Consider the following 27,710-nt stretch of genomic DNA (forward strand, 5'->3'; position numbering starts at 1 on the left):
AAACTGGACTCCCCGATCGGAAACTATGTCCTCCGGGATGCCATGCAACCGGAAAATATGAGTGATGAACAGGTCGGCCAATTCCTGGGCCGAGGGGAGTCCTTTCAAGGGCACGAAATGGGCCATTTTACTAAAGCGGTCGACTACCACCCAGATGACCGACATGCCCTCTGACCTCGGAAGCTCCCCCACAAAATCCATGGACAAGTGGGTCCATGGTTCACTCGGGGTGGGCAAAGGCTGTAGGGTACCAACAGATGCCAGCCGGGAGGGCTTGCTTTTTGCGCACACCGCACATTCCCTGACAAACTCCTTGCAATCAGCTGCCAGAGAGGGCCACCACGCACACCTTGCCACGAGATCTTGCGTCCTAGACGCCCCAGGATGTCCCGCATTCTTGTGTGAGTGAACGAACTCCAAAATCTGGAGCCGAAAGGGCAGCGGGATAAACAAAACCCCCTCAGGTTTTCCTTCTGGGACATCCTGCTGGAAAGGACCCAAAGTTTCCTTCCAGTTCTCCCAAGTCTCAGTAGCGGCTAGCACCAACTTCCGTGGAACAATGGTCTCAGGAACAGAGGGCTGTGCTGTTTCTGGTTCAAAACACCTAGAGAGTGCATCCGCCTTGGTATTCTTACTACCAGGAGTGTATGTAATCAAGAATGTGAACCTCGAAAAGAATAACGACCATCGAGCCTGTCGGGGGCTTAATCTTTTAGCCCCCTCGATGTACTCGAGATTCTTGTGGTCGGTATAAACCATGATCGTATGCTCCGCACCTTCCAGCCAATGACGCCACTCTTCAAAGGCTAACTTGATGGCAAGGAGCTCCCTGTTGCCTATATCATAGTTTTTCTCTGCCGGAGAGAACCTCCGGGAGAAATAGGCACACGGGTGTAATTTCCCCTGAAGACCTGAACGTTGAGACAGCACAGCCCCCACTCCAACTTCTGAGGCGTCTACCTCAACTATAAATGGGAAAGAAGTGTTCACATGCCTCAATATAGGTGCCGAACAGAACAATCTTTTTAGAGTGGTGAATGCCTGTACGGCCTCGGGAGACCAGTGAGTGGTGTCTGCCCCCTTCTTTGTAAGACTGGTGAGGGGTGCAACTACAGTAGAGTACCCCTTAATAAACCTTCTATAGTAGTTTGCAAACCCCAAGAAGCGTTGTAAGGACTTTAACCCTACCGGCTGTGGCCACTCCAAGACCGCGGAGACCTTAGCAGGGTCCATAGACAGGCCCGAGGTAGAGATTATGTATCCCAGGAAAGCTACCGACGTGACCTCGAAAATGCATTTTTCCAACTTAGCATATAATAAATTCTGCCTCAGCTTGTTCAATACCCATCTGACATGAGCTCTGTGATCAGAAAGATTGTTAGAAAATATAAGAATGTCGTCGAGGTAAACCAAAACGAACTTCCCCAGCACCTCTCTAAAGACCTCATTAATAAGTTCCTGAAAAACGGCCGGGGCATTACATAACCCAAAAGGCATCACCAGGTACTCGTAATGCCCGTCCGGAGTATTGAAGGCCGTTTTCCATTCGTCACCTTTTCTGATCCGCACAAGATTGTATGCCCCCCGTAAATCCATTTAATAAACAAAAAACCTATTTGTGCGCTCCTCACGATTAGTGTGACTGCAAAGATAAAAGCTTTTCCTGGATCGCACCTGAGAAAAGTGTGTGTGCCACTCTACAAAAATTATAAAAGTTGGACAGGGCGCTCTACAGTAGATAATTAGGGCTATACTCGACCTTCAGATGAACAATATAAAACATGATAAACATACATTAGACATGACAGTAACCATATCTAAATGGCCATATGATAATGTCCCTGATGTTAGAGTCAAATCACAGTCCACAGGTTTCTTCCTCCAGACCTCTTTAGTATATAGATAATTTTCAACAGTTCCTGAGTGTTATAGTAACAGTATACGCTCACCAGATTCCACAGCTGCCCTTCTCAGGATCAGCAAACACGCTTCTGGACCAAGCCAGTATTATCTCGATGTCCCAGCCTTTTCCTCCTCAGTAAGCCATACAGACATAGGAGATAAAAAAACTCCAATAGTGTGATACTGTATACTTTAAATCTACTCCAATGCACCAGTGCACCCAAAGGTATAATATCAACACCCTGTGCTTCACTGTGCTCCACCACCGGTTAATCAATAAAGCCTCTCACCACATGAACTGGCTGACCCAGCACAGACCAGCATCAATCACTTTTGCCGCTTGCATCAAACTTATATTTCCGTTGACAGCTTTCCTGGAACTCAAACAGGGCCAAACATAGTGTAAAATCTTCTTTTATTAAAATGATTAAAACGTAGTGCACTTACAATGTAGTAGAATCAAAATGCGCATATAAAATCCTTATGAGCTCTTCCAGCGTCCCTCGCTCCTTAGGCCACGCCCAACTAGTTTCGTCCTATGACTCATCAGGGGCTCGGGCCAATAGGAGCGAGAGGACGCTAAATACTTATTCCCAGGTCACATGTTCAGCAACGGCGCTCAGCGTAATTCACTCATCTCTGCCTCAGCCTCCGCAATAGGCTGAGAATCCTAACGCTACACCCCCTCACAGAGAGCGGGCTCATCATAGGCTAGGGCCTCTATTCAACTAAACTACATCTCCCATGATACTTCTCTACTTCCCCTGCCTTAACCTGATTGGGCAATCCATCTGAAACACCGTGTGAACTTCCGTGTTACACACGGAAGGCAATGCATCTTAGGCAGCTTCCGCCCATGTTAAACTACATTACCCATCTTTCCTCATGTTATATGGTGGCCCAAAGTTGCGGTCTCCTCAAACCCATGCTTCTAAACTTCTTAGAATGCGTTTCCGCTTTACATAAAGTTAATACCTAAAAACAATCAATTAATATAATAGTAAAATGAAAAATAACTAGATTTAGCACCCACATATTTAAAACGGTAGTCGTAACACCCCCAGCAGTCCGACTGCATGATTCATGAACCCTGCTGAACCCCATTTTACAGCAACTTGAATCAGTGTTCACACATATACATTTCTTCCATCCAATGTCAACAGTGTTTACCTTCTGCATACATTTCGCACATATTTCGGGCATGTTTGCCACACATGCGCAGATGTCTGCCATAGTTTTTTCCACATCCTTATATGTTATACTAGCAGATCCTCATCCCTAAACAGAACCCTTTTACATCTCTTTCCCACATCCTCATTATACATTATACATTAATTGCCGGCCTACTTGTTAAATCTGCATTCTGTAGAATCCCTCCTTCATCTGCATACAGACATCTGCAGCATGTGTGGTCATTCCACAACTGTACTCCAAAATCCCGCCATCCCAACACACATTGCAGATAGCGCTTGGGCACAGCTGTGGATGATACATCACCGCAGTTTCTAGTCATCAGCAATGAAGCAATTTATGTCTAGCTCGACATTTAATCCCCCCGGCACCATTGTTTGCAACTCATAGATCCATAGATCTTGGAGTACAGTTGTGGAATGACCACACATGCTGCAGATGTCTGTATGCAGATGAAGGAGGGATTCTACAGAATGCAGATTTAACAAGTAGGCCGGCAATTAATGTATAATGTATAATGAGGATGTGGGAAAGAGATGTAAAAGGGTTCTGTTTAGGGATGAGGATCTGCTAGTATAACATATAAGGATGTGGAAAAAACTATGGCAGACATCTGCGCATGTGTGGCAAACATGCCCGAAATATGTGCGAAATGTATGCAGAAGGTAAACACTGTTGACATTGGATGGAAGAAATGTATATGTGTGAACACTGATTCAAGTTGCTGTAAAATGGGGTTCAGCAGGGTTCATGAATCATGCAGTCGGACTGCTGGGGGTGTTACGACTACCGTTTTAAATATGTGGGTGCTAAATCTAGTTATTTTTCATTTTACTATTATATTAATTGATTGTTTTTAGGTATTAACTTTATGTAAAGCGGAAACGCATTCTAAGAAGTTTAGAAGCATGGGTTTGAGGAGACCGCAACTTTGGGCCACCATATAACATGAGGAAAGATGGGTAATGTAGTTTAACATGGGCGGAAGCTGCCTAAGATGCATTGCCTTCCGTGTGTAACACGGAAGTTCACACGGTGTTTCAGATGGATTGCCCAATCAGGTTAAGGCAGGGGAAGTAGAGAAGTATCATGGGAGATGTAGTTTAGTTGAATAGAGGCCCTAGCCTATGATGAGCCCGCTCTCTGTGAGGGGGTGTAGCGTTAGGATTCTCAGCCTATTGCGGAGGCTGAGGCAGAGATGAGTGAATTACGCTGAGCGCCGTTGCTGAACATGTGACCTGGGAATAAGTATTTAGCGTCCTCTCGCTCCTATTGGCCCGAGCCCCTGATGAGTCATAGGACGAAACTAGTTGGGCGTGGCCTAAGGAGCGAGGGACGCTGGAAGAGCTCATAAGGATTTTATATGCGCATTTTGATTCTACTACATTGTAAGTGCACTACGTTTTAATCATTTTAATAAAAGAAGATTTTACACTATGTTTGGCCCTGTTTGAGTTCCAGGAAAGCTGTCAACGGAAATATAAGTTTGATGCAAGCGGCAAAAGTGATTGATGCTGGTCTGTGCTGGGTCAGCCAGTTCATGTGGTGAGAGGCTTTATTGATTAACCGGTGGTGGAGCACAGTGAAGCACAGGGTGTTGATATTATACCTTTGGGTGCACTGGTGCATTGGAGTAGATTTAAAGTATACAGTATCACACTATTGGAGTTTTTTTATCTCCTATGTCTGTATGGCTTACTGAGGAGGAAAAGGCTGGGACATCGAGATAATACTGGCTTGGTCCAGAAGCGTGTTTGCTGATCCTGAGAAGGGCAGCTGTGGAATCTGGTGAGCGTATACTGTTACTATAACACTCAGGAACTGTTGAAAATTATCTATATACTAAAGAGGTCTGGAGGAAGAAACCTGTGGACTGTGATTTGACTCTAACATCAGGGACATTATCATATGGCCATTTAGATATGGTTACTGTCATGTCTAATGTATGTTTATCATGTTTTATATTGTTCATCTGAAGGTCGAGTATAGCCCTAATTATCTACTGTAGAGCGCCCTGTCCAACTTTTATAACCCCCGTAAATCCAGTTTCGAGAATATCCTAGCCTCCGTGACCTGTGTGAAAAGGTCATCTATTAAGGGCAAAGGGTAGCGATTCTTCACTGTGATTTTATTAAGCCCCCGGTAGTCGATGCATGGCCGTAAGCCCCCATCCTTTTTCTTAACAAAAAAGAACCCTGCCCCGGCGGGTGACCGAGATGGCCGAATGAAGCCCTTGGTTAGGTTCTCACGAATATATTCTCCCATGGCCACTTTCTCGGGTCCCGACAAATTATACAGATGACCCCGAGGGGGTACACAACCTGAACGGAGATCGATGGGACAGTCGAATGGCCGATGAGGGGGCAGTTTGTCAGCTGCCTTGGGACAAAATACGTCGGCATATTCAGAGTACTGATCTGGCACACCTCCCACCTGAACCTTGGTTTGCCCTAATGTCAATTTCCCCAAACACTGTTGGAAACAATGTGGTGACCAGGTGGTTAACTGCCCCGTGGCCCAGTCTATTTGCGGCGAATGGGTTTGCAACCACGGCATGCCTAGGATAATGGTGGAGGTGGACATGTGTAACACAAAAAAACGTAACAGTTCCCCATGCAGAACCCCTATGGTGACTTTCACCTCCGGAGTCTGTGACAGTGGGCGCTCCCGTTGCAGCGGGGAATCATCCACCGCCGTGACCTGAATGGGGGGACTCACGGGACTGAGGGGAATACCCAACTCCTGAGCAAATGCAAGACTCATAAAATTAGCCGCTGAGCCGGAATCAAGAAATGCTTCAGTGGCTACTGACTTATTCTCCCATGTAATCATACAGGGGAGGAGCAGTTTTTTCTCTTTAAGGGGTGAAAATTGTGTGCCTAGGGTGTCACCCCCCACTACTCCTAGGCAGACCCGTTTCCCGACCTGTTAGGACAGTTTCGCACCCTATGACCTGCCTCCGCACAGTATAGACACAGTTGTTCCGTCATTCTCCTCCTCCGCTCCACCTGGGTCAGTTTAGATCGACCAATTTGCATTGGCTCTGGTGGAGGCAAGGCCGGAGAGGTTGAGATAGGCGGAGTTGTAGTTACTGGGGATGTAACAGCCGGTACTGTGTATGAAGTCACCCTGACACGGTGACTACTCCTAGCCTGCCTCTGATGGCGTAGCCTGCGATCTACTCGAATGGCCGATGATATGGCCTCGTCAACTGTCTTGGGCTCGGGCACAGTCAACATTAGGTCGGAAACCTCCTCCGACAACCCAGACAGAAAATAGTCCATGAGGGCAAAATTATCAAATCTTGAGGTGACTGACCACCTACGGAACTCTGCCGCATAATCCTCGACCGACCCTCTGCCTTGCCGTAAGAGTTTGAGCTTTCGCTCTGAGGATGCCGCAAGGTCAGGGTCGTCGTAGATTATGGCCATGGCCTTAAAGAATTCCTCCACTGAGGTCAAGGCAGTATCGGTAGCGGGCAGGTTGTATGCCCACGACTGGGAGTCTCCAGTCAACAAGGTTTTAATAAAAATATGGGTCAGTCCCCGAGGATCGGGGCCTTAACTCAAAATATGACAACACTCTACTCCTGAAATTCCGGAAGTCAGACTTGTGGCCGGAAAACTTATCAGGGACAGGCATACGTATGTCATCACTGGGAGGGGATCGCACTGAATCAACTGATGTCTGGAGGGTTCTCACAGAGCCTGATAAGGCATCAATTAAGGCTTTGTGCTGGCCTAGTGCTTGATGAATGCTATCCACCGAAGTGGCAAGCACCGTCAGAGGATCAGTGCGTTCCATAGTATTTTTGGTCTGGCGTTCTGTAACGCTCGGTGAAGCACAGAGAGGTCTGATTACCGGTGAACTGCAGTATCACGGGAAATACAGACGTATATCAGATTATATGTGATCTGCAGTATCACCGATAATCCAATATACTAACTAACCTCTGGTCACCTGTGTAGAGTGTTGTGATTGGTGCAACAGTAATACAGAGGACAAGCCTCAGTGCAGCAAGGAGAACTGCACAGATTCCTTCCACAGGTCTGAGCTCTCCGAGACGGGAGGAGTCAGACTGACAGTAGGAAGGAAAGTCCGAAAATGACACTCAGGCGCAAGTGTCACTAACGGGACTAGGAACCGCCTCCAATCGTGAGGTCGGTTCTCGAGGTCGGGCAAGCCAAGTCGTAAATACACGGACAGATAGGTACAGATAGGTACAGATACAGTAGGCAAGGCGGAGTCAAGGTACAGGCAGGGTTCGGCAACAGGTATCAGAAATATCAGGGTACAAAATCAGGAGGCAGAGGCGGAGTCAAGGTACAGGCAGGGTTCGGCAACAAGTATCAGAAATAACGAGGTACAAGGTCAGAGTTCGGAGGAATAGTCGAGGCAGGCAAAGGTCATAACATATAATCACAATCAAACTAGTACTTTAAGCTATCAACAATCTAACTTAGTGTAGGATTACAGCTCCTGCTGGTCCCGGCACACTAACGGATCTGACTAACGGATCTGGGTGCTCCCACGTATGTGAACGCAACGCCAGACACCAGAAGAATGAACAGCCGGCAGTATATATACACTTAGGTGTCCCCCAGCACCTCCCTGATTGCTGACCAATGGGGAGTGGAGCTATGGTCAGCTGACCTGCCTGGTCAGCTGACTCTCCCCTAAGAGTCATAAATTTAGTCTGAGTGCGCGCGCGCGCGTCACTCTGAAACTTGAGGGACTATGCGTCCCAGCCAGCCCAGCCCCGCTCTGCGGAGTCTCCGCAGCGGGGAGCCGCGTACCAACCGCCGCGTCCAACGCGGCGGTTTCCTCACGCTCCACACTCTGATGCACGGAGGCAGCCGCCTCATGATGCGAGGAGGCGGCTGCCTCTCCGTGCGGATGCCCGCTGTGCGCTGAAGGAGCCGCCCGCCGCTGACTCATGGCGGCGGCTCCTTTGCGCTTTCTCACAATTACCTATGTATTTGTACCCCATGTTTGTTTCTTACTTTGTACAGCGCCATGGAATATGTTGGCGCTTTATAAATGAATAATAATAATAATATGTATTTTTCATAAATATAATTATGACTTAAGAAGGCCAGTTGTTTAACTGTAGTGATAAGTAAAATAATCAACACACAATGCTCTGCAAGCCTAGGGAGGGAATTAAGTTTAGAGACTCAAAGGCCCTAATTGCTTGATAATTACCCAAATTGCTAAGATCAGTATATGCTCCGTAGAAGAGAGAGAGCGATATTACCCTTCATCCCACTCTTCCAACTAAGGCATCTTCTAGTTAATGTCTGGGTTATGTCTGGGTTAGAAAGTATGGCCAAGTATGCAAACAATTGCTCAGTACAAAAACAATGAGAAAAGTTACAGGCATTAGTTAGCAACAATATTAATTATCAATCCAGTATCAGACTCAGTATGGGAACAGAGGTAAACACTCCAAAACTCCCTCAGTTCTGGTGGTCTGATTCCTGAAGTACAATTAACGCAATGTTCATTCTTTTTATCAACAGTCATTCATATTGCAGTATGGCTCTAAGCATTAAGGCCCAGTAAAAAAAAAAGGGGGGGGGGGTAGCTGAGTCCAAACTCCCAATAGATGTGTCTGAAGTCCATGTTCTGAATGGACTTGTTTCTCTAGTGCTGATCTCCCCTCTTGGTCTGCCTGAAGAGGCCAACTAAAAGAACTGGGGAGGAGTTCACTCCCGGTATTTAGAGCAAACTTTGAATCCTATTGGTTGTATATGAGTCAGATAGATAGGAAGAGGTTTGTTTTTCAGTCACATTGATCTTAAGTTGCTCACTTGATATTCTAGTTGCCAGCTAGTTATAATTAGTTATACTTTGTTTTAATTGAAGTTTGTTCTTGTTTTGGGGATTATACAAATAAAACATTACAGAAGATACCTGAAAAGTATTGCTCTGGCTTCAAAGAATTTCTATGGAACTGATGTATGTCACATATCCTCGTTATGTCCTTAGGATGTGTTTTTTTTTCTTTCTAGCAACAGTCTGTACTGCTTATGTATAAATTATATAATCACAGTCTCTGTACTATATATTTGTACACATAGACTACTCTACTTTAAATATGTTTGAATTATACATCTTTTGTTACGGTTCCTTAAAAATGCAATAAAAAGATTCTTAAAAACAACAACAACAAAACAATGAGAAAACATCAGCTGGCATACTGAATTATGAAAACAAACACAATAACAAAAACAGTTATATTTTCCTCTAAATCACCCAAGAAACAAAATGAACTTAAAACAAAGTTTACTTTGTAAAGATGTGTACAGTATAAGTATCTACTCAAATTCTTATCAGTATATACGGATAAACAAAATTGTAATAGAATCCGCCTACTTTAACCACTTGAGGACCGTGGGCTTTACCCCCCTTAAGGACCAGGCAATTTTTTTCCATTCAGACCACTGCAGCTTTCACGGTTTATTGCTCGCTCATACAACCTACCACCTAAATGAATTGTGGCTCCTTTTCTTGTCACTAATAAAGCTTTCTTTTGGTGCTATTTGATTGCTGCTGCGATTTTTACTTTTTATTATATTCATCAAAAAAGACATGAATTTTGGCAAAAAAATGATTTTTTTAACTTTCTGTGCTGACATTTTTCAAATAAAGTAAAATTTCTGTATACATGCAGCGCGAAAAATGTGGACAAACATGTTTTTGATTAAAAAAAAAACCCATTCAGTGTATATCTATTGGTTTGGGTAAAAGTTATAGCATTTACAAACTATGGTGCAAAAAGTGAATTTTCCCATTTTCAAGCATCTATGACTTTTCTGACCCCCTGTCATGTTTCATTAAGGGGCTAGAATTCCAGGATAGTATAAATACCCCCCAAATGACCCCATTTTGGAAAGAAGACATCTCAAAGTATTCACTGAGAGGCATACTGAGTTCATAGAAGTTATTATTTTTTGTCACAAGTAAGCGGAAAATGACACTTTGTGACAAAAAAAAAAAGTTTCCATTTCTTCTAACTTGCGACAAAAAAAAATGAAATCTGCCACGGACTCACCATGCCCCTCTCTGAATACCTTGAAGTGTCTACTTTTCAAAATGGGGTCATTTGTGGGGTGTGTTTACTGTCCTCGCATTTTGGGGGGTGCTAATTTGTAAGCACCCCTGTAAAGCCTAAAGGTGCTCATTGGACTTTGGGCCCCTTAGCGCAGTTAGGCTGCAAAAAAGTGCCACACATGTGGTATTGCCGTACTCAGTAGAAGTAATATAATGTGTTTTTGGGTGTATTTTTACACATACCAATGCTGGGTGGGAGAAATATCTCTGTAAATGACAATTTTTTAATTTTTTTTACACACAATTGTCCATTTACAGAAATCTTTCTCCCGCTCAGCATGGGTATAAGAAATTTTGTTTCAAGACTACTCCTCATGGTTTAGGGCCCCTTAAATGCCAGGACAGTATAGGAACCCCACATATGACCCAATTTTAGAAAGAAGACACCCCAAGCTATTCCGTTAGTAGTACGGTGAGTTCATAGAAGATTTTATTTTTTGTCACAAGTTAGCGGAAAATGACACTTTGTGGAAAAAAAAACAATAAAAATCAATTTCCGCTAACTTGTGACAAAAAAATAAAATCTTCTATGAACTCACCGTACTACTAACAGAATACCTTGGGGTGTCTTCTTTCTAAAATGGAGTCATTTGTGGGGTTCCTATACTGTCCTGGTATTTTAGGGGCCCTAAACCGTGAGGAGTAGTCTTGAAACAAAATTTCTCAAAATGACCTGTGAAATCCTAAAGGTACTCATTGGACTTTGGGCCCCTTAGCGCAGTTAGGGTGCAAAAAAGTGCCACACATGTGGTATCACCGTACTCGGGAGAAGTAGTACAATGTGTTTTGGGGTGTATTTTTACACATACCCATGCTGGGTGGGAGAAATATCTCTGTAAATGACAATTGTTTGATTTTTTTTTACACACAATTGTCCATTTACAAAGAGATTTCTCCCACCCAGCATGGGTATGTGTAAAAATACACCCCAAAACACATTATACTACTTCTCCTGAGTACGGCGGTATCACATGTGTGACACTTTTTTGCAGCCTAGGTGCGCTAAGGGGCCCAACGTCCTATTCACAGGTCATTTTGAGGCATTTGTTTTCTAGACTACCCCTCACGGTTTAGGGCCCCTAAAATGCCAGGGCAGTATAGGAACCCCACAAGTGACCCCATTTTAGAAAGAAGACACCCCAAGGTATTCCGTTAGGTGTATGGCGAGTTCATAGAAGATTTTATTTTTTGTCACAAGTTAGTGAAAAATGACACTTTGTGAAAAAAAACAATAAAAATCAATTTCCGCTAACTTTTGACAAAAAATAAAATCTTCTATGAACTCGTCATACACCTAACAGAATACATTGGGGTGTCTTTTTTCTAAAATGGGGTCACTTGTGGGGTTCCTATACCGCCCTGGCATTTTACGGGCCCAAAACCGTGAGTAGTCTGGAAACCAAATGTCTCAAAATGACTGTTCAGGGGTATAAGCATCTGCAAATTTTGATGACAGGTGGTGTATGAGGGGGCGAATTTTGTGGAACCGGTCATAAGCAGGGTGGCCTTTTAGATGACAGGTTGTATTGGGCCTGATCTGATGGATAGGAGTGCTAGGGGGGTGACAGGAGGTGATTGATGGGTGTCTCAGGGGGTGGTTAGAGGGGAAAATAGATCCAATCAATGCACTGGGGAGGTGATCGGAAGGGGGTCTGAGGGAGATCTGAGGGTTTGGCCGAGTGATCAGGAGCCCACACGGGGCAAATTAGGGCCTGATCTGATGGGTAGGTGTGCTAGGGGGTGACAGGAGGTGATTGATGGGTGTCTCAAGGTGTGATTAGAGGGGGGAATAGATGCAAGCAATGCACTGGCGAGGTGATCAGGGCTGGGGTCTGAGGGCGTTCTGAGGGTGTGGGCGGGTGATTGAGTGCCCTAGGGGGAAATAGGGGTCTAATCTGATGGATAGCAGTGACAGGGGGTGATTAATGGGTAATTAGTGGGTGTTTGGAGGAGAGAACAGATGTAAACAATGCACTTGGGAGGTGATCTGACGTCGGATCTGCGGGCGATCTATTGGTGTGGGTGGGTGATCAGATTGCCCGCAAGGGGCAGGTTAGGGGCTGATTGATGGGTGGCAGTGCCAGGGGGTGATTGATGGGTGGCAGTGCCAGGGGGTGATTGATGGGTGGCAGTGACAGGGGGTGATTGATGGGTGATTGACAGGTGATCAGTGGGTTATTACAGGGAAGAACAGATGTAACTAATGCACTGGCGAAAATTATAAGGGGGGGTCTGAGGGCAATCTGAGCGTGTAGGCGGGTGATTGGGTGCCCGCAAGGGGCAGATTAGGGTCTGATCTGATGGGTAACAGTGACAGGTGGTGATAGGGGGTGATTGATGGATAATTAGTGGGTGTTTAGGGTAGAGAACAGTTGTAAACACTGCACTTGGGAGGTGATCTGACGTCGGATCTGCGGGCGATCTATTGGTGTGGGTGGGTGATCAGATTGCCCGCAAGGGGCAGGTTAGGGGCTGATTGATGGGTGGCAGTGTCAGGGGGTGATTGATGGGTGGCAGTGACAGGGGGTGATTGATGGGTGATTGACAGGTGATCAGTGGGTTATTACAGGGAAGAACAGATGTAACTAATGCACTGGCGAATTGATAAGGATCTGAGGGCAATAAGGTCTGAGGGCAATCTGAGCGTGTAGGTGGGTGATTGGGTGCCCGCAACGGGCAGATTAGGGTCTGATCTGATGGGTAACAGTGACAGGTGGTGGCAGGGGGTGATTGATGGGTGATTGATGGGTAATTAGTGGGTGTTTAGGGTAGAGAACAGATGTAAACACTGCACTTGGGAGGTGATCTGACGTCGGATCTGCGGGCGATCTATTGGTGTGGGTGGGTGATCAGATTGCCCGCAAGGGGCAGGTTAGGGGCTGATTGATGGGTGGCAGTGACAGGGGGTGATTGACAGGTGATTGACAGGTGATTGACAGGTGATTGACAGGTGATCAGGGGGATAGAGGTATACAGTACACAAGGTGGAGGGGGGGAGGGGTCTGGGGGGGGTCTGGGGAGAATCTGAGGGGTGGGGGGGTGATCAGGAGTCCCCAGGGGGCAGTTAAGGGTTAAAAAAAATAGCGTTGACAGATAGTGACAGGGAGTGATTGATGGGTGATTAGGGGGGTGAATGGGTGTAAACAGGGGTCTGGGGGGTGGGCAGGGGGGGGTCTGAGGGGTGCTGTAGGCGATCAGGGGGCAGGGGGGGAGATCAGTGTGCTTGGGTGCAGACTAGGGTGGCTGCAGCCTGCCCTGGTGGTCCCTCGGACACTGGGACCACCAGGGCAGGAGGCAGCCTCTATAATACACTTTGTAAACATTACAAAGTGTATTATACACTTTCCGTGCGGCGATCGTGGGGTTAACATCCCGCCGGCGCTTCCGTATGGTCACGGATGACACGATCACTCCGCCCATGCCCCTAAAAGGACCGCCGCCTCTGTGGGTGAGCTGGTCCTTGCAGGCTCCACTTCCCGGCCACCCCTGTGCGTTAGGCCGTCGGGAAGTGGTTAAAGAGAATCTGTATTGTTAACATCACACAAAAGTAAACATACCAGTGCATTAGGGGACATCTCCTATTCCCCTCTGTCACAATTTCACCGCTCCCCGCTGCATTAAAAGTAGTCAAAAACAGTTTTAAAAAGTTTGTTTATAAAACAAACAAAATGGCCACCAAAATAGGAAGTAGGTTGATGTACAGTATGTCCACACATAGAAAATACATCCATACTCAAGCCGGCTGTATATAGCCTTCCTTTTGAATCTCAAGAGATCATTTGTGTGTTTCTTTCCCCCTGCAGCTCTCACCCACTGAAGAGTTACAGGCTGATTTTCTGTTTCTTCCTGCAGACAGCTCTGTCCATGTCTGTAATTCCTCAGCATGTGACTCCTTTCACAACAGAGGATTTATCCAGCTTGTAAAAGATAAGCGAGCAGAGAAAAGCTGGCTAATGTAAATAACACACACACACACGGGAGTGTGCATAGAGGGGCCTGGAGGGGGCCATGCATAGCAGATTAACACTGAAGAGTTGGCAGCCTTCCAGACACAGGGCAACAAGTCCAACAGGGGAAAGATACATTGATTTATTACAGAGGCGGTGATGGTAGAAAGTGCTGCAGTAAGCCAGAGCACATTAGAATAGGTTTAAGAACTTGTAGGATGGTAGAAAACAGGATGAAATTTTTGTTACAGAGTCTCTTTAAAGAAGACAACTAAGTATAAAATGGAAAAAGAAATATTGAGCACTAGAACAACATATTGCACAGCTAATAACTGCTTCATCAGGTCAATAGAGCACTGTTGGCAGGAGGTCTATGCGAGTCTCTAGACAGCGTGGTAGTGTGGCCAGGTAACAAGTCATTAGACCAAGTTAAGTTTATGTCAGTATAGGTATAGTTATTGGGCCTGATTTAATTCACTTTTTGTCCTATGTTTTCCCTGTGGAGATAATTTTTCATCTTCTTTTTAAAATAACATTTCAGCACTCTGCAATTAAAAAAGTACCAAAAAGTGGGTAAAACAATACTGTCAACCTTATTTTAAGTATTTTCTTGCTTGCTGATGGATGGTTTAAAAGGAATTGCTAAAATTGTAAAAATATCACCAAGGAGAAACTTTTTTAAAAAATGTCACTGTGCCTGTCCGGTACCTGTCTGTGTGTGACAGGTGCACATTGTAATACCCTTCACTGCATATACCTACCTGTTGTTCACTGTGCACCGACCTACCTACGTGAGTGCACGCAGTGTCACTGTGCCTGTACGGTACCTGTCTGTGTGTGACAGGTGCACATTGTAATACCCATCACTGTCTGCATATACCTATCTGTTGTGTTCAGTGCACCCACCTACCTATGTGAGTGCACACAGTGTGATATACCACTCCGTGCATACCTGTTAACTGCACCTGTGTGACTGCACATTGTATTAGTCAAGTCAGTGCATACCTTTTACTTCATCCCCACCAATATGGACAAAACAAAAGGCAGAGGCAGGCCACCTGGCAGGTCTGTTCGAGGCCGCACTGTCATGATTTTGTGTGGCCCTTCACCAAAGTACAGAGCTCAGAAGAAGGCATGTGCCATCAACCCCAATACAATATTGTCAGGACGTAGTTGACTATTTAACACAGAACACCTCATCTTTCTCATCTTCCACACAGAAGCATCACATATCTTTCTCCTCCTGCTTTGATTCTGGAACCCCACTTAACACTCAGTCGGCCGCCACCACCAAAGTGCTATCACCCTAGGGCTCAGCGATGTGGAAATGTTTTTGTGTGTCTGCCTCAGATGAGAGCAATGCCATCTGTACTCTCTGCCACCGAATGAGCCATGAAAAGACCAAGACCCGCATAGGGACAACTACCTTACGAAGGCACATGATTACAAAGCACAAACTGCAATGGGATGACCACCTGAGGAAAAGCAGCACACAAAAGCAAAGTCACACACCACAGTGGAAGATACCAGGTGATACCTAAACTGTACTGTGATGTTGAAAGGCAAGTGGTGACAACTCTGGCACACAGCATTGGGTCAAGGGTCCATCTGACCACGGATGCCTAGTCTGCAAAGCACGCTCAGGCCTGCCCGAAGACTAAGTCAGTCCCCACACACAGCATCTCTGCCTGCACACCATGTGCCTGCCTGCCCTAAGACTAAGTCAGTCCTCACACAGCATCTCTGCCCTCAGGCCAGTTGACTGCCTTCTCTGCCACCACCAACAGGGTCCAGGACTCCAGGCGGATTCCTGAATTTTTAAGTCCGCTGCCGCTATAATAATTTTTCTGGTGCGTGTACATGCCTGCCTAATTTTTCTGGCTGCACTGCAGTTGCAACAACAAAACAAAAGGCATGTACATGTGCTAATCCCCCTTCATGATCATTACCTTGCCGCAGTGAAGGGGCTTGCGTATCACAATGAAGCAATGACCGACAGCTATATGAGTGTGTCGAGGGGGGGGGGGGGGGGGTGGTGGCACATCCACGATAATAAGGTCGTTGCTACATTGTGGACAGACCAAATTTGATCAGCTGGACAGTCGCTGTTCTGTCATTCAGCTACCTCAGCCCGGCGACCATACGGGCTTGAAAACTGCCACGGCCTGCACCATGGTGCGCACTAGTCCAGAATGGCCGTCACTACACAAACAGCTGTTTGCGGTGCGTTACACAGTGAATTTGGTGTGTCAGTGAGAAGCAGTACTATAATTACACTCCCTGATTGATGTATACACATGCAAGATGTTTTAAAGCACTTTCGGCCTGCAATTTAGCATTCAATATGATTTCTGCCCTTAACCTCCTTGCCGGTTATCCCGAGCTCAGCTTGGGGTAACCTGCGTAGGAGGATTTCTCAGACCCCGCTGGGCCGATTTTCAAAAAAAAAAAATTTCCTGCACGCAGCTAGCACTTTGCTAGCTGCGTGCAGTTATCGCTCGCCGCCGATTCGCCGCTACCCGCCGTGCCACCCCCCCCCTCCAGACCCCTTGCGCAGCCTGGCCAATCAGTGCCAGGCAGCGCTGAGGGGTGGATCGGGATTCCCTCTGAAACATGGCGACCGGGGAAGCCCAGCAGGAAATCCCGTTCTGAACGGGATTTCCTGCTTACTCTGATCACCGAAGGCGATCAGAGTGGATAGGGGGATGCCGCTTGTCAGCGGCTATCATGTAGCGAGCCCTGGGCTCGCTACATGATTTAAAATAAATAAATTTAAAAAAAGTGTTGCGCTGCCCCCTTGCCGCCAGAATTGTAACGGCAAGGGGGTTAAAACACTGCTTTGCGTTTAATCCAGATTTTTCCCCGGGACTTTTGGCATCTATCCCACTCTGCCATGCCCCCCTCCAAGTGTTAGACCCCTTGAAACATCTTTTCCACCACTTTTGTGGCTAGCGTAAATTTTTCTAGTTTTCAAAGTTCGCCTCCCCATTGAAGTCTATTGCAGTTTGCAAAAGTTTGCTCGAACTGAACTTTCGTGAAAGTTCGCAAACCCGGTTCACGAACTGAAAATTGGAGGTTCGGGCCATCTCTACTTTGTTCCCATTTCAAGAGCCCTGTGTTCCAAAGCCATGATGAATCTTTACATACAATGGTGGCAGAAGCCAATAGTAAAAAAGAACAAAGATAAATGTGTGGTTTTCAAGTACATCACCTTAATATGGACTTTGTACCTAACAAACTACTGATGCTATAGTTTATCAAATCTATGCACTACATCTGTCATCCCTTCCTTTCCCTGTCTAAGCCTATGGCATTATCCAAGAATTGCCCTTTTACATTCACGATTACATAAATGTTAGTTTTACTTTCAGTAGCTCTGTTAGATGACATTTTGGATAATCTGACATCTTTTTATCAATAGCTGATTCTGCTGCTTTTCACTTGGAATAAATGCTGTGTTTTTATAGCAGTCCAATTCTTCTAAGCCCTAAGGCCTTTCATTATAATACATATACAACCAGAGTGTATGTCATTGGACTTGATAGCTAAACAGTGGCACTACTTGACTGACTCTGTACAAATTGCATCCATCCAACAATGTAATTTTCCTTTACTTTATGACTTGCTACAAAATGTAACCAAGACGCGGGGGCGAACAATGAGGCTTCCGAGCAGATTATTTTCTCCATTCACACACTTGTGCATGTTTTGTCTTATAGAATGCATTTTCATACACTGAATGAATACTTGTAAGGGAAATTGTCTCTAATGCATCTTTTATGTGCTTAACATTCAAAAGATGTGAATGTATCCGAAGATGAAGCCCCATGTTTCTGATATATTATGTACATTCTGTAAGCTACAGAACTTGCTATGCATTAAATCGTATCTCAAAGCAGGAATGTGTTTAGTGCTGCCTAGGTACGTAGTAGCAATGCTTGTTTTTATCATCACAGAAGCTTCTTCATTAGCTGACATCAGTTAAATTACTTTTAAAGTAACTGAGTGGTGTAGCCACCTTCTGTGACTATCAATAGGCATACATATTAGTAGACCACCAGTGAGCTGGGCGCAGGGTGAGCCGAATGATGGCTCACCCTGCTGCCACTCAAATCCCCGGTGGCGTTAATTACTATTCCCCCTCCGAGTTATCGTAGCTCAGAGAGAGATGTAACTCGGCTTTACGCACCCCATGCAGTATAACATTACTGCTATGGTTGCACCTATGGTAGTTTCAACGCTCTGTGCTGAGTGCCATGTGCCAAAACCATCTGATTGGATCAATAGCCACTTCCTGTAGGCTGCAGTCTTCTCAGAGTCTCGTCTGTGCTAAGTCTCTTGCATTCTGAACAGTATCTTGATTTTGAGCCAAGTAGCACAAAAAAAACCTCCAACAAAACTCCCTGTTAACTCATTGAGCTCTGCTGCCTCCAATCACATACCGTAGTTGAACAGTTTTTATTTTTTGTGGTTTTAGTTTTTTTTTTCATGTTTTGGTAGCTTCTTTTGACAGAAAAAGTTATAATTTGGTTAATTTCAATGTGCACCTTAAAATAGACTTAAAGTAATAGTTAAGAGCAGGATTTATTAATTCTGTGGTAATCAATGATAATCTAAATACATTTTTTTAAATTATTATTGTTAACAAAGGAGGAGAAAACAGCATGACTACCATCCCACCACTACTGATCGCAACATTTAACGGGTACCAAGCAAAAGAGAGCAGTTAAAGGAAAACTTAAGTCAGGAAAAAAAATGACATTTACTCACCCGGGGCATCCATCAGCCCCCCGAAGCTGTATGGTGCCCTCGCAGCCCCGCTCCGATCGTCCTGTCCCCGCCGGCGGCTACTTCCGGGTTCGTCGACAGCCGCCGACAGGCTGGGAACGCGGCTGATTTTCCGCGTTCCCAGCCTGTCGGCGGCTGTCGCCGAACCCGGAAGTAGCCGCCGGCGGGGACAGGACGATCGGAGCGGGGCTGCGAGGGCACCATACAGCTTCCGCCGACAGGCTGGGAACGCAGCTGATTTTCCGCGTTCCCAGCCGCTATATCACCCCTCTATGCTGCTGTAGCGTATATATATACGCTATAGCAGCATAGAGGGTGATATAGCGGCTGGGAACGCAGAAAATCAGCCGCGTTCCCAGCCTGTCGGCGGCTGTCGCCGAACCCGGAAGTAGCCGCCGGCGGGGACAGGACGATCGGAGCGGGGCTGCGAGGGCACCATACAGCTTCGGGGGGCTGAGGGATGCCCCAGGTGAGTAAATGTCATTTTTTTTCCTGACTTAAGTTTTCCTTTAACCATCCTCCCTCTTTTGGCAAAGTATCATTGTCCCAAAACTCTAGCTTTTTTCATCTATGTTCTTTTTTTCTTCAACTGTAAATTCTTCCTTTATTGAAGAACCAGTTACCTTCTGTCCACATTCATCTTTGCAGCAAACTAAGAGAACCTAGCAGCTTTCTTTTCAAGGATTCTCATTATTCCACTCCAGTCCAGAAAAACAGTGTCAATCCTCTGTGTCAAAGTTTTGGAAAATAAATATGGCAGCCTCCATATACCTCTCACCTTGTGTTATCCAAACCATAACAATGGCTTTGCAGCAGTCTTTATTTAGAACTTCTAGGTTTTATATTGAGCCTTAAGAATTTATAATCTTCCAAATATATAGAGGTACATTTTTCTTGTCTGTTTTGTACTGTATTAAAGCGGTTTAAAACCCAGGCATAATATTCAATAAAAATATATATGCCATACGGTTATCATATTTGCATTTGTGCATAAGTATTAATATTCATTTATAAGTTATAGCTTCCCAAAAGTACAGTTTTTTGCTTTGTGAGCTGACTTTGCATTTTATTAATAACTGGTTTTATTCATTCATTCAGGCAGACATGCTTTGACTCTTTGTCTGTGTCTGGGAGCTTCTCCACAGTCAGAGAATGTGTCACATTCCATACTTGATAAATTTAAGTAAACACAAGATTACGTTGTTTAACATTCGGATGTGGCAGCTCTGCTGGCAGGGAAGCCTCTAAAGCCTGTGTTTAACCCTTTGAATGATGTTCTAGTAAAAAAAAAATGCTGGTTGTATATAATATGCTGTGAATAATTTATTAGAGCAAAGAAGAAATTATGGGTTATATTCCGCTTTAAAGATTAAAGTAATTTCATCTACTCCTTTTACTAGCTTAATCTACTTTAGTGTTTTGTGAAGCATCCCCAGTGGTCTCCCAGGAATAGAAAGTATTGCTCAGGTTTACATCACTGTTTATGAGGACTGGATTAGGACCTTTAAGGGTGGGGGGACCAGTGCTGGTCGTAATGGAAAAATCTACGTTTACGGATCATTACGCGTAATTTTACGCTATTACGCATTACGCTACGAATTACGGTTACGGCGTAGGAAATTATCTACGGTACATCACTGTAATTACGCGTAAACTTACGCAATTACGCGTAAGGATACCGTAATGAAGGCGCTTACACTACAATGTTACGCGTAGTGCCATAATACCCATTAATGCATATTTTTTTACGCATGCGGGCGATATGTACGCAATAGCTGTCAATGTGACAGTTATTGCGTACATATCATTCGTATGCGTCAAAACGTACGCTTATACTGAAGGGCGGGAGAAGATACTATTGGTTGCTTAGGATGTTGACTGATTGGCTACTCTTAGAAAATGGGAGATTTTACGTTAGTAATTACGCGTAAGTGTTCGTAAAATTACGCATGCCTAGCAATTACGGTAGACAGTGTAATTACGATACCACTTACGGTCTTACGCGTAAATAATTACGCGTAAGACCGTAAGTTACGCGTAACGCTTACGCGTAAATTTACATTGAATTACGGTGCGTAATTACGCTCATGCATAATTTCGGCCCAGCACTGGGGGGGACATTCATTTTTAGAAGGGGCGGAACCTTTTTTCTTCCAAAGAAGGCTTCTTAAGCTAAGCAATATAGTTCAGGCAGCCACAGCATGAAATGAGAGGTCCTGAATTGTTATACAGTGGGTTGCAAAAGTATTCGGCCCCCTTGAAGTTTTCACATTTTGTCACATTACTGACACAAACATGCATCAATTTTATTGGAATTCCCTGTGAAAGACAAATACAAAGTGGTGTACACGTGAGAAGTGGATCGAAAATGATACATCATTCCAAACATTTTTTACAAATCAATAACTGCAAAGTGGGGTGTGCGTAATTATTCGGACCCCTGAGTCAATACTTTGTAGAACCACCTTTTGCTGCTGTTACAGCTGCCAGTCTTTTAGGGAATGTCTCTACCAGCTTTGCACATCTAGAGACTGAAACCCTTGCCCATTCTTCTTTGCATAACAGCTCCAGCTCAGTCAGATTAGATGGACAGCGTTTGTGAACAGCAGTTTTCAGATCCTGCCATAGATTCTTGATTGGATTTAGATCTGGACTTTGACTGGGCCATTCTAACACATAGATATGTTTTGTTTTAAACCATTCCATTGTTGCCCTGGCTTTATGTTTAGGGTCATTGTCCTGCTAGAAGGTGAACCTCTGCCCCAGTCTCAAGTCTTTTGCAGTCTCCAAGAGGTTTTCTTCCAAGTTTGCCCTGTATTTGGCTCCATCCATCTTCCCATCAACTCTGACCAGCTTCCCTGTCCCTGCTGAAGAGATGCACCCCCCGAGCATGATGCTGCCACAACCATATTTGACAGTGGGGATGGTGTGTTCAGAGTGATGTGCAGTGTTAGTTTTCTGCCACACATAGCGTTTTGCATTTTGGCCAAAAAGTTCCATTTTGGTCTCATCTGACCAAAGCACCTTCTTCCACATGGTTGCTGTGTCCCCCACATGGCTTGTGGCAAACTGCAAACGGGACTTCTTATGCTTTCTGTTAACAATGCCTTTCTTCTTGCCACTCTTCCATAAGGGCCAACTTTGTACAGTGCATGACTAATAGTTGTCCGATGGACAGAGTCTCCCACCTGAGCTGTAGATCTCTGCAGCTCGTCTAGAGTCACCATGGGCCTCTTGACTGCATTTCTGATCAGCGCTCTTCCTGTTCGGCCTGTGAATTTAGGTGGATGGCCTTTTCTTGGTAGGTTTACAGTTGTGCCATACTCCTTCCATTTCTGAATGATCGCTTGAACAGTGCTCCGTGGAATGTCCAAGGCTTTGGAAGTCTTTTTGTAGCCTAAGCCTGCTTTAAATTTCTCAATAACTTGATCCCTGACCTGTCTTGTGTGTTCTTTGGACTTCACGGTGTTGTTGCTCCCAATATTCTCTTAGACAACCTCTGAGGCCCTCACAGAGCAGCTGTATTTGTACTGACATTAGATTACACAAAGGTGCACTCTATTTAGTCATTAGCACTCATCAGGCAATGTCTATAGGCAACTGACTGCACTCAGATCAAAGGGGGCCAAATAATTATGCACACACCACTTTGCAGTTATTTATTTGTAAAAAATGTTTGGAATCATGTATGATTTTAGTTCCACTTCTCACGTGTACACCACTTTGTGTTGGTCTTTCATGTGGAATTCCAATAAAATTGATTCATGTTTGTGGCAGTAATATGACAACATGTGGAAAACTTTAAGGGGGCCGAATACTTTTGCAACCCACTGTATATTAGCTTCTGAGGTACGTGATCTTGCAGTAAGCTGCAGTACTCACTGGTGATGTTTGTGTATGGTAGAACACATTATGTTAGTTTGCTGAACAAACTCCATAATGTTTTGCTAATGTGTTGTAATACAGTAAATTCCAAGAACACCAGGACTAAAGTTGTTGCTTCCCTATGTCAACCATGGTTAACAGAGAAAGAACAATGCTTTCAAGCATCCACCTCTTTGAAAAGCATCCAGAGTGCTACTCTAACTCAATCAGCATGGCAGAATGATATCATGCCTTGTGCTTTTTAACAATCTCACCTGTGTATATGTAAATTGGCATCATAAAAACAGAAGAAGCAAACTTTGTGAAAAAAAAACAGTATTTGTGACAGTCTCAAAATTTTGGCCATAACTTTATGTTTGCAGGCCCCTGGGCTTTCAGATTCCCCCATGAGCCCTCTCCATGGCTCACTGCCTCCTGCCTTCTCTAGCAAGATGTAGAAATATGTTACTTTGCCACCACCATTTGCAGAGAATTCCCCAATCTCATAGCATTGTATTGCTCAGGGGTTGGGGCCTCATACCCATGGGATCCAAATAACCTGGAAAATATCAATGACATGACATAAAATGAAAAGTGCTTAGGAGGGAAGTCTCACTCTGTTCATTGTTTTAACCATATATGGTCACTTTTTAAAATGTTCACAAATTGATTTAGTAAAAATACCTATTGTAGATTGAAGCAAAAGCATGTTAAAGTCAATGAGCTAAACATTTGCCAAATTCCAAAGTTAGGCTACTGTGCCCCTACACATACACATGTGTGCATGCACACGCAGCAACCAACCGATAAACATGGAGCTGGCATAAATGATGCAGTAGTTGCATAAAAAACTTGCAGAATTGAGCACAAGTTTGGACAAGCTCCACTTATTCTCTATAGAAAAAGTAACATGATGATTTAATAGTAATCAGAGGATGATGAGATTTATTGAAAAATAAATCTTTTGCTGGGGAAAGTGATTAATGTGCACATAAAATTACACAAAATTGTATTATATAGTTATGTTTCAAACATGGAGAAAAAAAGAAAAATCCAATATTTAGGTCACTGCTGGGAGCCAACATTTTTTTCACATTTTTGTGGTTTGTGGAGAGTGATTTCAGACATAGGGAAGTGTGATTGCCTGTCCTTAGTATACCATGGTAACTCTGTTACAGTGCTAGTTCACTAATTTCATATTTGTTTATTCCAGAAAAGGTTTAAGTTGAAATGGGGCCCTAGGCAAGATTGCAGTTTTTGCCAACCATTATACAACCCAACAGGCTGCACCACCTCTTACACAAATACAGTCCTTAAATGCACCAATGCTTTTTCATCTGGTAGATTTATAATTGTAAAGTCCACTGCGCTCTCACACCAAAAGCCTAGAAACAAAAAACACATCGTGTAATCCTGGTTCAATACTCAATACACTTAAAATCCATGCAGTGTGAACCAAGTGCTCTCACTCGTGATACCATCACCCACAATCAGAGGCTCACCGTATTAAAACTACCTCATTTTTTAGTTGGATCTCTCGCCTAATCTTATGCTTCACCAGGGAACTTCAGTGAACCATACCAAGATGCTGGTTTAAATCTTTTAATTCTTTAAAAAAATTCAATAAAAACACAATAAAACCTCATTGCACAACATATGTATCATAGTTGGTATACAAACGTGCTTCTCGCGTCCTCTAACCACTTAAAAGTAAAAGGAGGAAGATAAAGGCATATCATAACGGTGTTCCTAGGGCCCTCATTAGTGTTACAAGGGCTCCCGGATGGTGTCCTGCTTTCCAAGCGCAGTGGACTTTACAATTATATGTTTTTGCCAACCGCTGATGATCTCCTGTCTTTTTAGTAAGGTTTGGTGGGGTCTAGCGTCCACCAGGACCCTAGACTCTTGCCAGGCCCTAGGCAACTGCCTAGAATTGTCTTGTGGATTATTCGGCTCTGATTTATTCACTAGCAGTCCTCAAAGTTGTGTTCCTCTTTCTGCTTTTGAATAGAATGGAATTAGTCAGTGCATTTGAAAACCAAAGAAGAAAGGATTAAATTCTACTGCAAAACAAATCTCTACTGAGATATAAACGCATAACAAGTATAGATTTTTTTTTTTTTTTAATTTAGCATTGTGTAAGAGGGTGTCATTTGCTAGCATTTGTACAATAAATCTTATTATGTAAAGCCACAAAATGTTATTTTTCCTTGTCTGAAGTTTCTGACGCCATGATAATATGAGCAGCTTTAATATCTGTTATTTTGTTAAAAGCCATTTTGTAAGCTTTAAGTATGCATTCTGAACAAAGATTTACATTGATTGTTACTTATTAACTGTGACTACTGATTCTACATCCTCTACAAATGCATCCAAGAGGAAACAGCAGCAGTGCGTAATTTCACCCCTTTTCCTCTATAAAGCTGATCATACAATGGACATGAAACTCTGCTAGCTCATTGACACATGAATATGGAAGTTTGACTTGGCCAAGTCAACAAGGGGAATGTGGGGAACTGACAGCAGATAAATAGATATTGCTTATCTTGGGGAAAACGCCATTAATCGGCCAATATTTATAACCCTGCCAGTTGGTTTAGTCCACCTATGTATGGCTGTCAGGAGAATATGCATTGGTTAGATCATCACCCTGATCTTGATGAAAATATCCACATTAGACAGCTCTGATTTATTGCTTATGACAACAGCAGAGACTAACTGTTCTCAGTGTGGCGAGGTGAGGTTAGACCAGGCATGGGCAAACTCGGCCCTCCAGCTGTTACGAAACTAAAAGTCCCACAATGCATTTTCTTTTATGAGTCATGACTGTGGCTGTCAGACTCCTGCAATGCATTGTGGGACTTGTAGTTCCTTAACAGCTGGAGAGCCAAGTTTGCCCATGCCTGGGTTAGACCTTATCTGATTGCTATTTTTCCCACTGACATAAGTCAGCACCAACAACATCTCCCTGTTCCCTTTTTCATTTCTCAGTAAAAATAAACCGTCTTTATGTTCGATTTACATAAAGCCAAAGACCTCTTCCAAAAGTCAGAGGACATCTGCATGTGCAACCTGCACGATAAATGACATAGAATTTCTCAGAATGTGTGCTTGTTATTTTCAATAATGTTTGCTTAATGACAATGCCTAAAGTTGGAGGAAGAAGCAAGTTGTGGTATTTAATACCTCTATAGTAAGAATTATAGTTAGTAACTATATGGCAAATATCACATTTTGGCACCACAATATCCACACCGTGATGAAAGCTGACTGCTGATCACTTTACCAGCTTTGAACAATGTTGCTGTTTAAGCAGAGCCAGATTCATATTTCATTTCCATTGAGTCAACTGTTTTGTGCAATGTCCCCACCTTCCTTCTTCATTTCACATTTTCCTTGTCCCATGTGATTTGCTCCTTCTTCCATGTACAGTGGCACTCCTGTCCAATTTGCAGCACCTCTGTGTGAATTAGCTTTCTTCCATGTCTGGTGACCAATGTAAAGCCTTCACATTCATCTACAGCCCTATATCCTTGTACAGCAGCAGCATCCTTCTATGCGCAAATTAACCCCCTCCCCACCTCCCACGTGCAGAATCCCTGTGTTCCAGTTACCAACTTCATCATGTTTTATGAGCAGACATGTAATACTATGTAAGCCTGAACTTTAAGACATAACTTATAACTTCTGCTTTTTATAGCTATAGTAATCTAAGGTTTGATGTCTGTAGTCTGTAGTCTAGAAAGTTTTTATAAGTATTAGCGCCATTCATTTGAAGTAGGCCTGGTTAATGCTGTTATGCCCTTAAGTGTAGTAAGCATAAGCATACTTTTCACTTTTTTTTTTTTTTTGAAAATGTACTTTTCACTTTTAACTAGCTAATTTGTTGTTTTGTTTTTTTTTTAGCCTTGTCTTTGATCACTGATATCCGGGCAGACAGAGTGGATCAAAAAAGCATCACACTATCTTGGCAGGAGCCAGCTTTCCCATTCATCAACAACACAGAATATGAGATCAAGTTCTATGAAAAGGTATTTTGAGCGTCATTTATTCTGCATTGACATTACTGCAAAAAGTGTTCTTAGTGGCCAATCTGTGAAGATTTAAGGCTCAGGGTTCTAAGGGCATGGTGATGAATATAATACATTATACTGCTAAAATGCTAAAGCTGGCTATAAACAATCAAAGTTGCTTTCAAGTCTCTCAGACTGGAGGAGGGAGGTTAAGTAGGCTGGTTTTAAAAGTCTGTCTTATTGCTATTGTTCCCCAAGGTAAGTGATGCAAAGTGCATCTGAACAAGTGTTCCTCCTACCATCTTAATTTAATTCTAATGTTTGGTTAAAGTGGATCCGAGGTGAAATTTTACTCATTGCATAATTGTGTTCCTTTCCTATTGTTTATAGGGCATTCCTCAAGCCAAATACTTTTTTGTTTTTGTTTTAATACTCTAATTCCCTAAAAACTAAATAAACCACGCCCACAGGTTTTCAGAGAGCCTTGGCAGTAGCAAAGGCTCATGGGAGCTCAGTCAGGAGGAGGAGGAGGTGTTACTAGCCATTAATTTCAGAGGCAGAGGGGAGAAGGGAGGAGAGGGGATTAGTTTTTTTTCACAGGCTGAGTGATCAAGATACAGATAAGCCTGCCTCTGTGTAATGTTTACAAACAACATGGCTGCTGTCATTGTATCACAGGAAGAAATAATAATTTTCTATTAACGCTGTTTGCAGCTAGATTTGCTGTGTAAACTATCTAAACTTTAGATAAGATATATAGACAAGTTACTTGTTATAGTTAGTTTTTCATCTCGGATCCGCTTTGACAGATTAGTTAGGTTCTTGGCTGCTTAGCTTGCTCCTGGCTGATTATTATTGCTTTTATAGCACCCCTCAACAGCTCTTTTCA

The 27,710-nt window shown here is 43.9% G+C and overlaps 1 protein-coding gene across 1 annotated transcript in view; it reads left to right on the forward strand.

Annotated features, from left to right (window-relative positions):
• Positions 1-27,710, forward strand: part of EPHA10 (EPH receptor A10) — a 766,354-nt gene that overhangs the window by 562,271 nt on the left and 176,373 nt on the right. Inside the window, exon 6 of the mRNA XM_068269039.1 lies at positions 26,715-26,839. Within this exon, the coding sequence (XP_068125140.1) occupies positions 26,715-26,839 (125 nt within the window). The remainder of the gene's footprint in view (positions 1-26,714; positions 26,840-27,710) is intronic.

This window comes from Hyperolius riggenbachi, chromosome 2, assembly GCF_040937935.1.
Source record: "Hyperolius riggenbachi isolate aHypRig1 chromosome 2, aHypRig1.pri, whole genome shotgun sequence".
In the NCBI taxonomy this organism is placed as follows: domain Eukaryota; kingdom Metazoa; phylum Chordata; class Amphibia; order Anura; family Hyperoliidae; genus Hyperolius; species Hyperolius riggenbachi.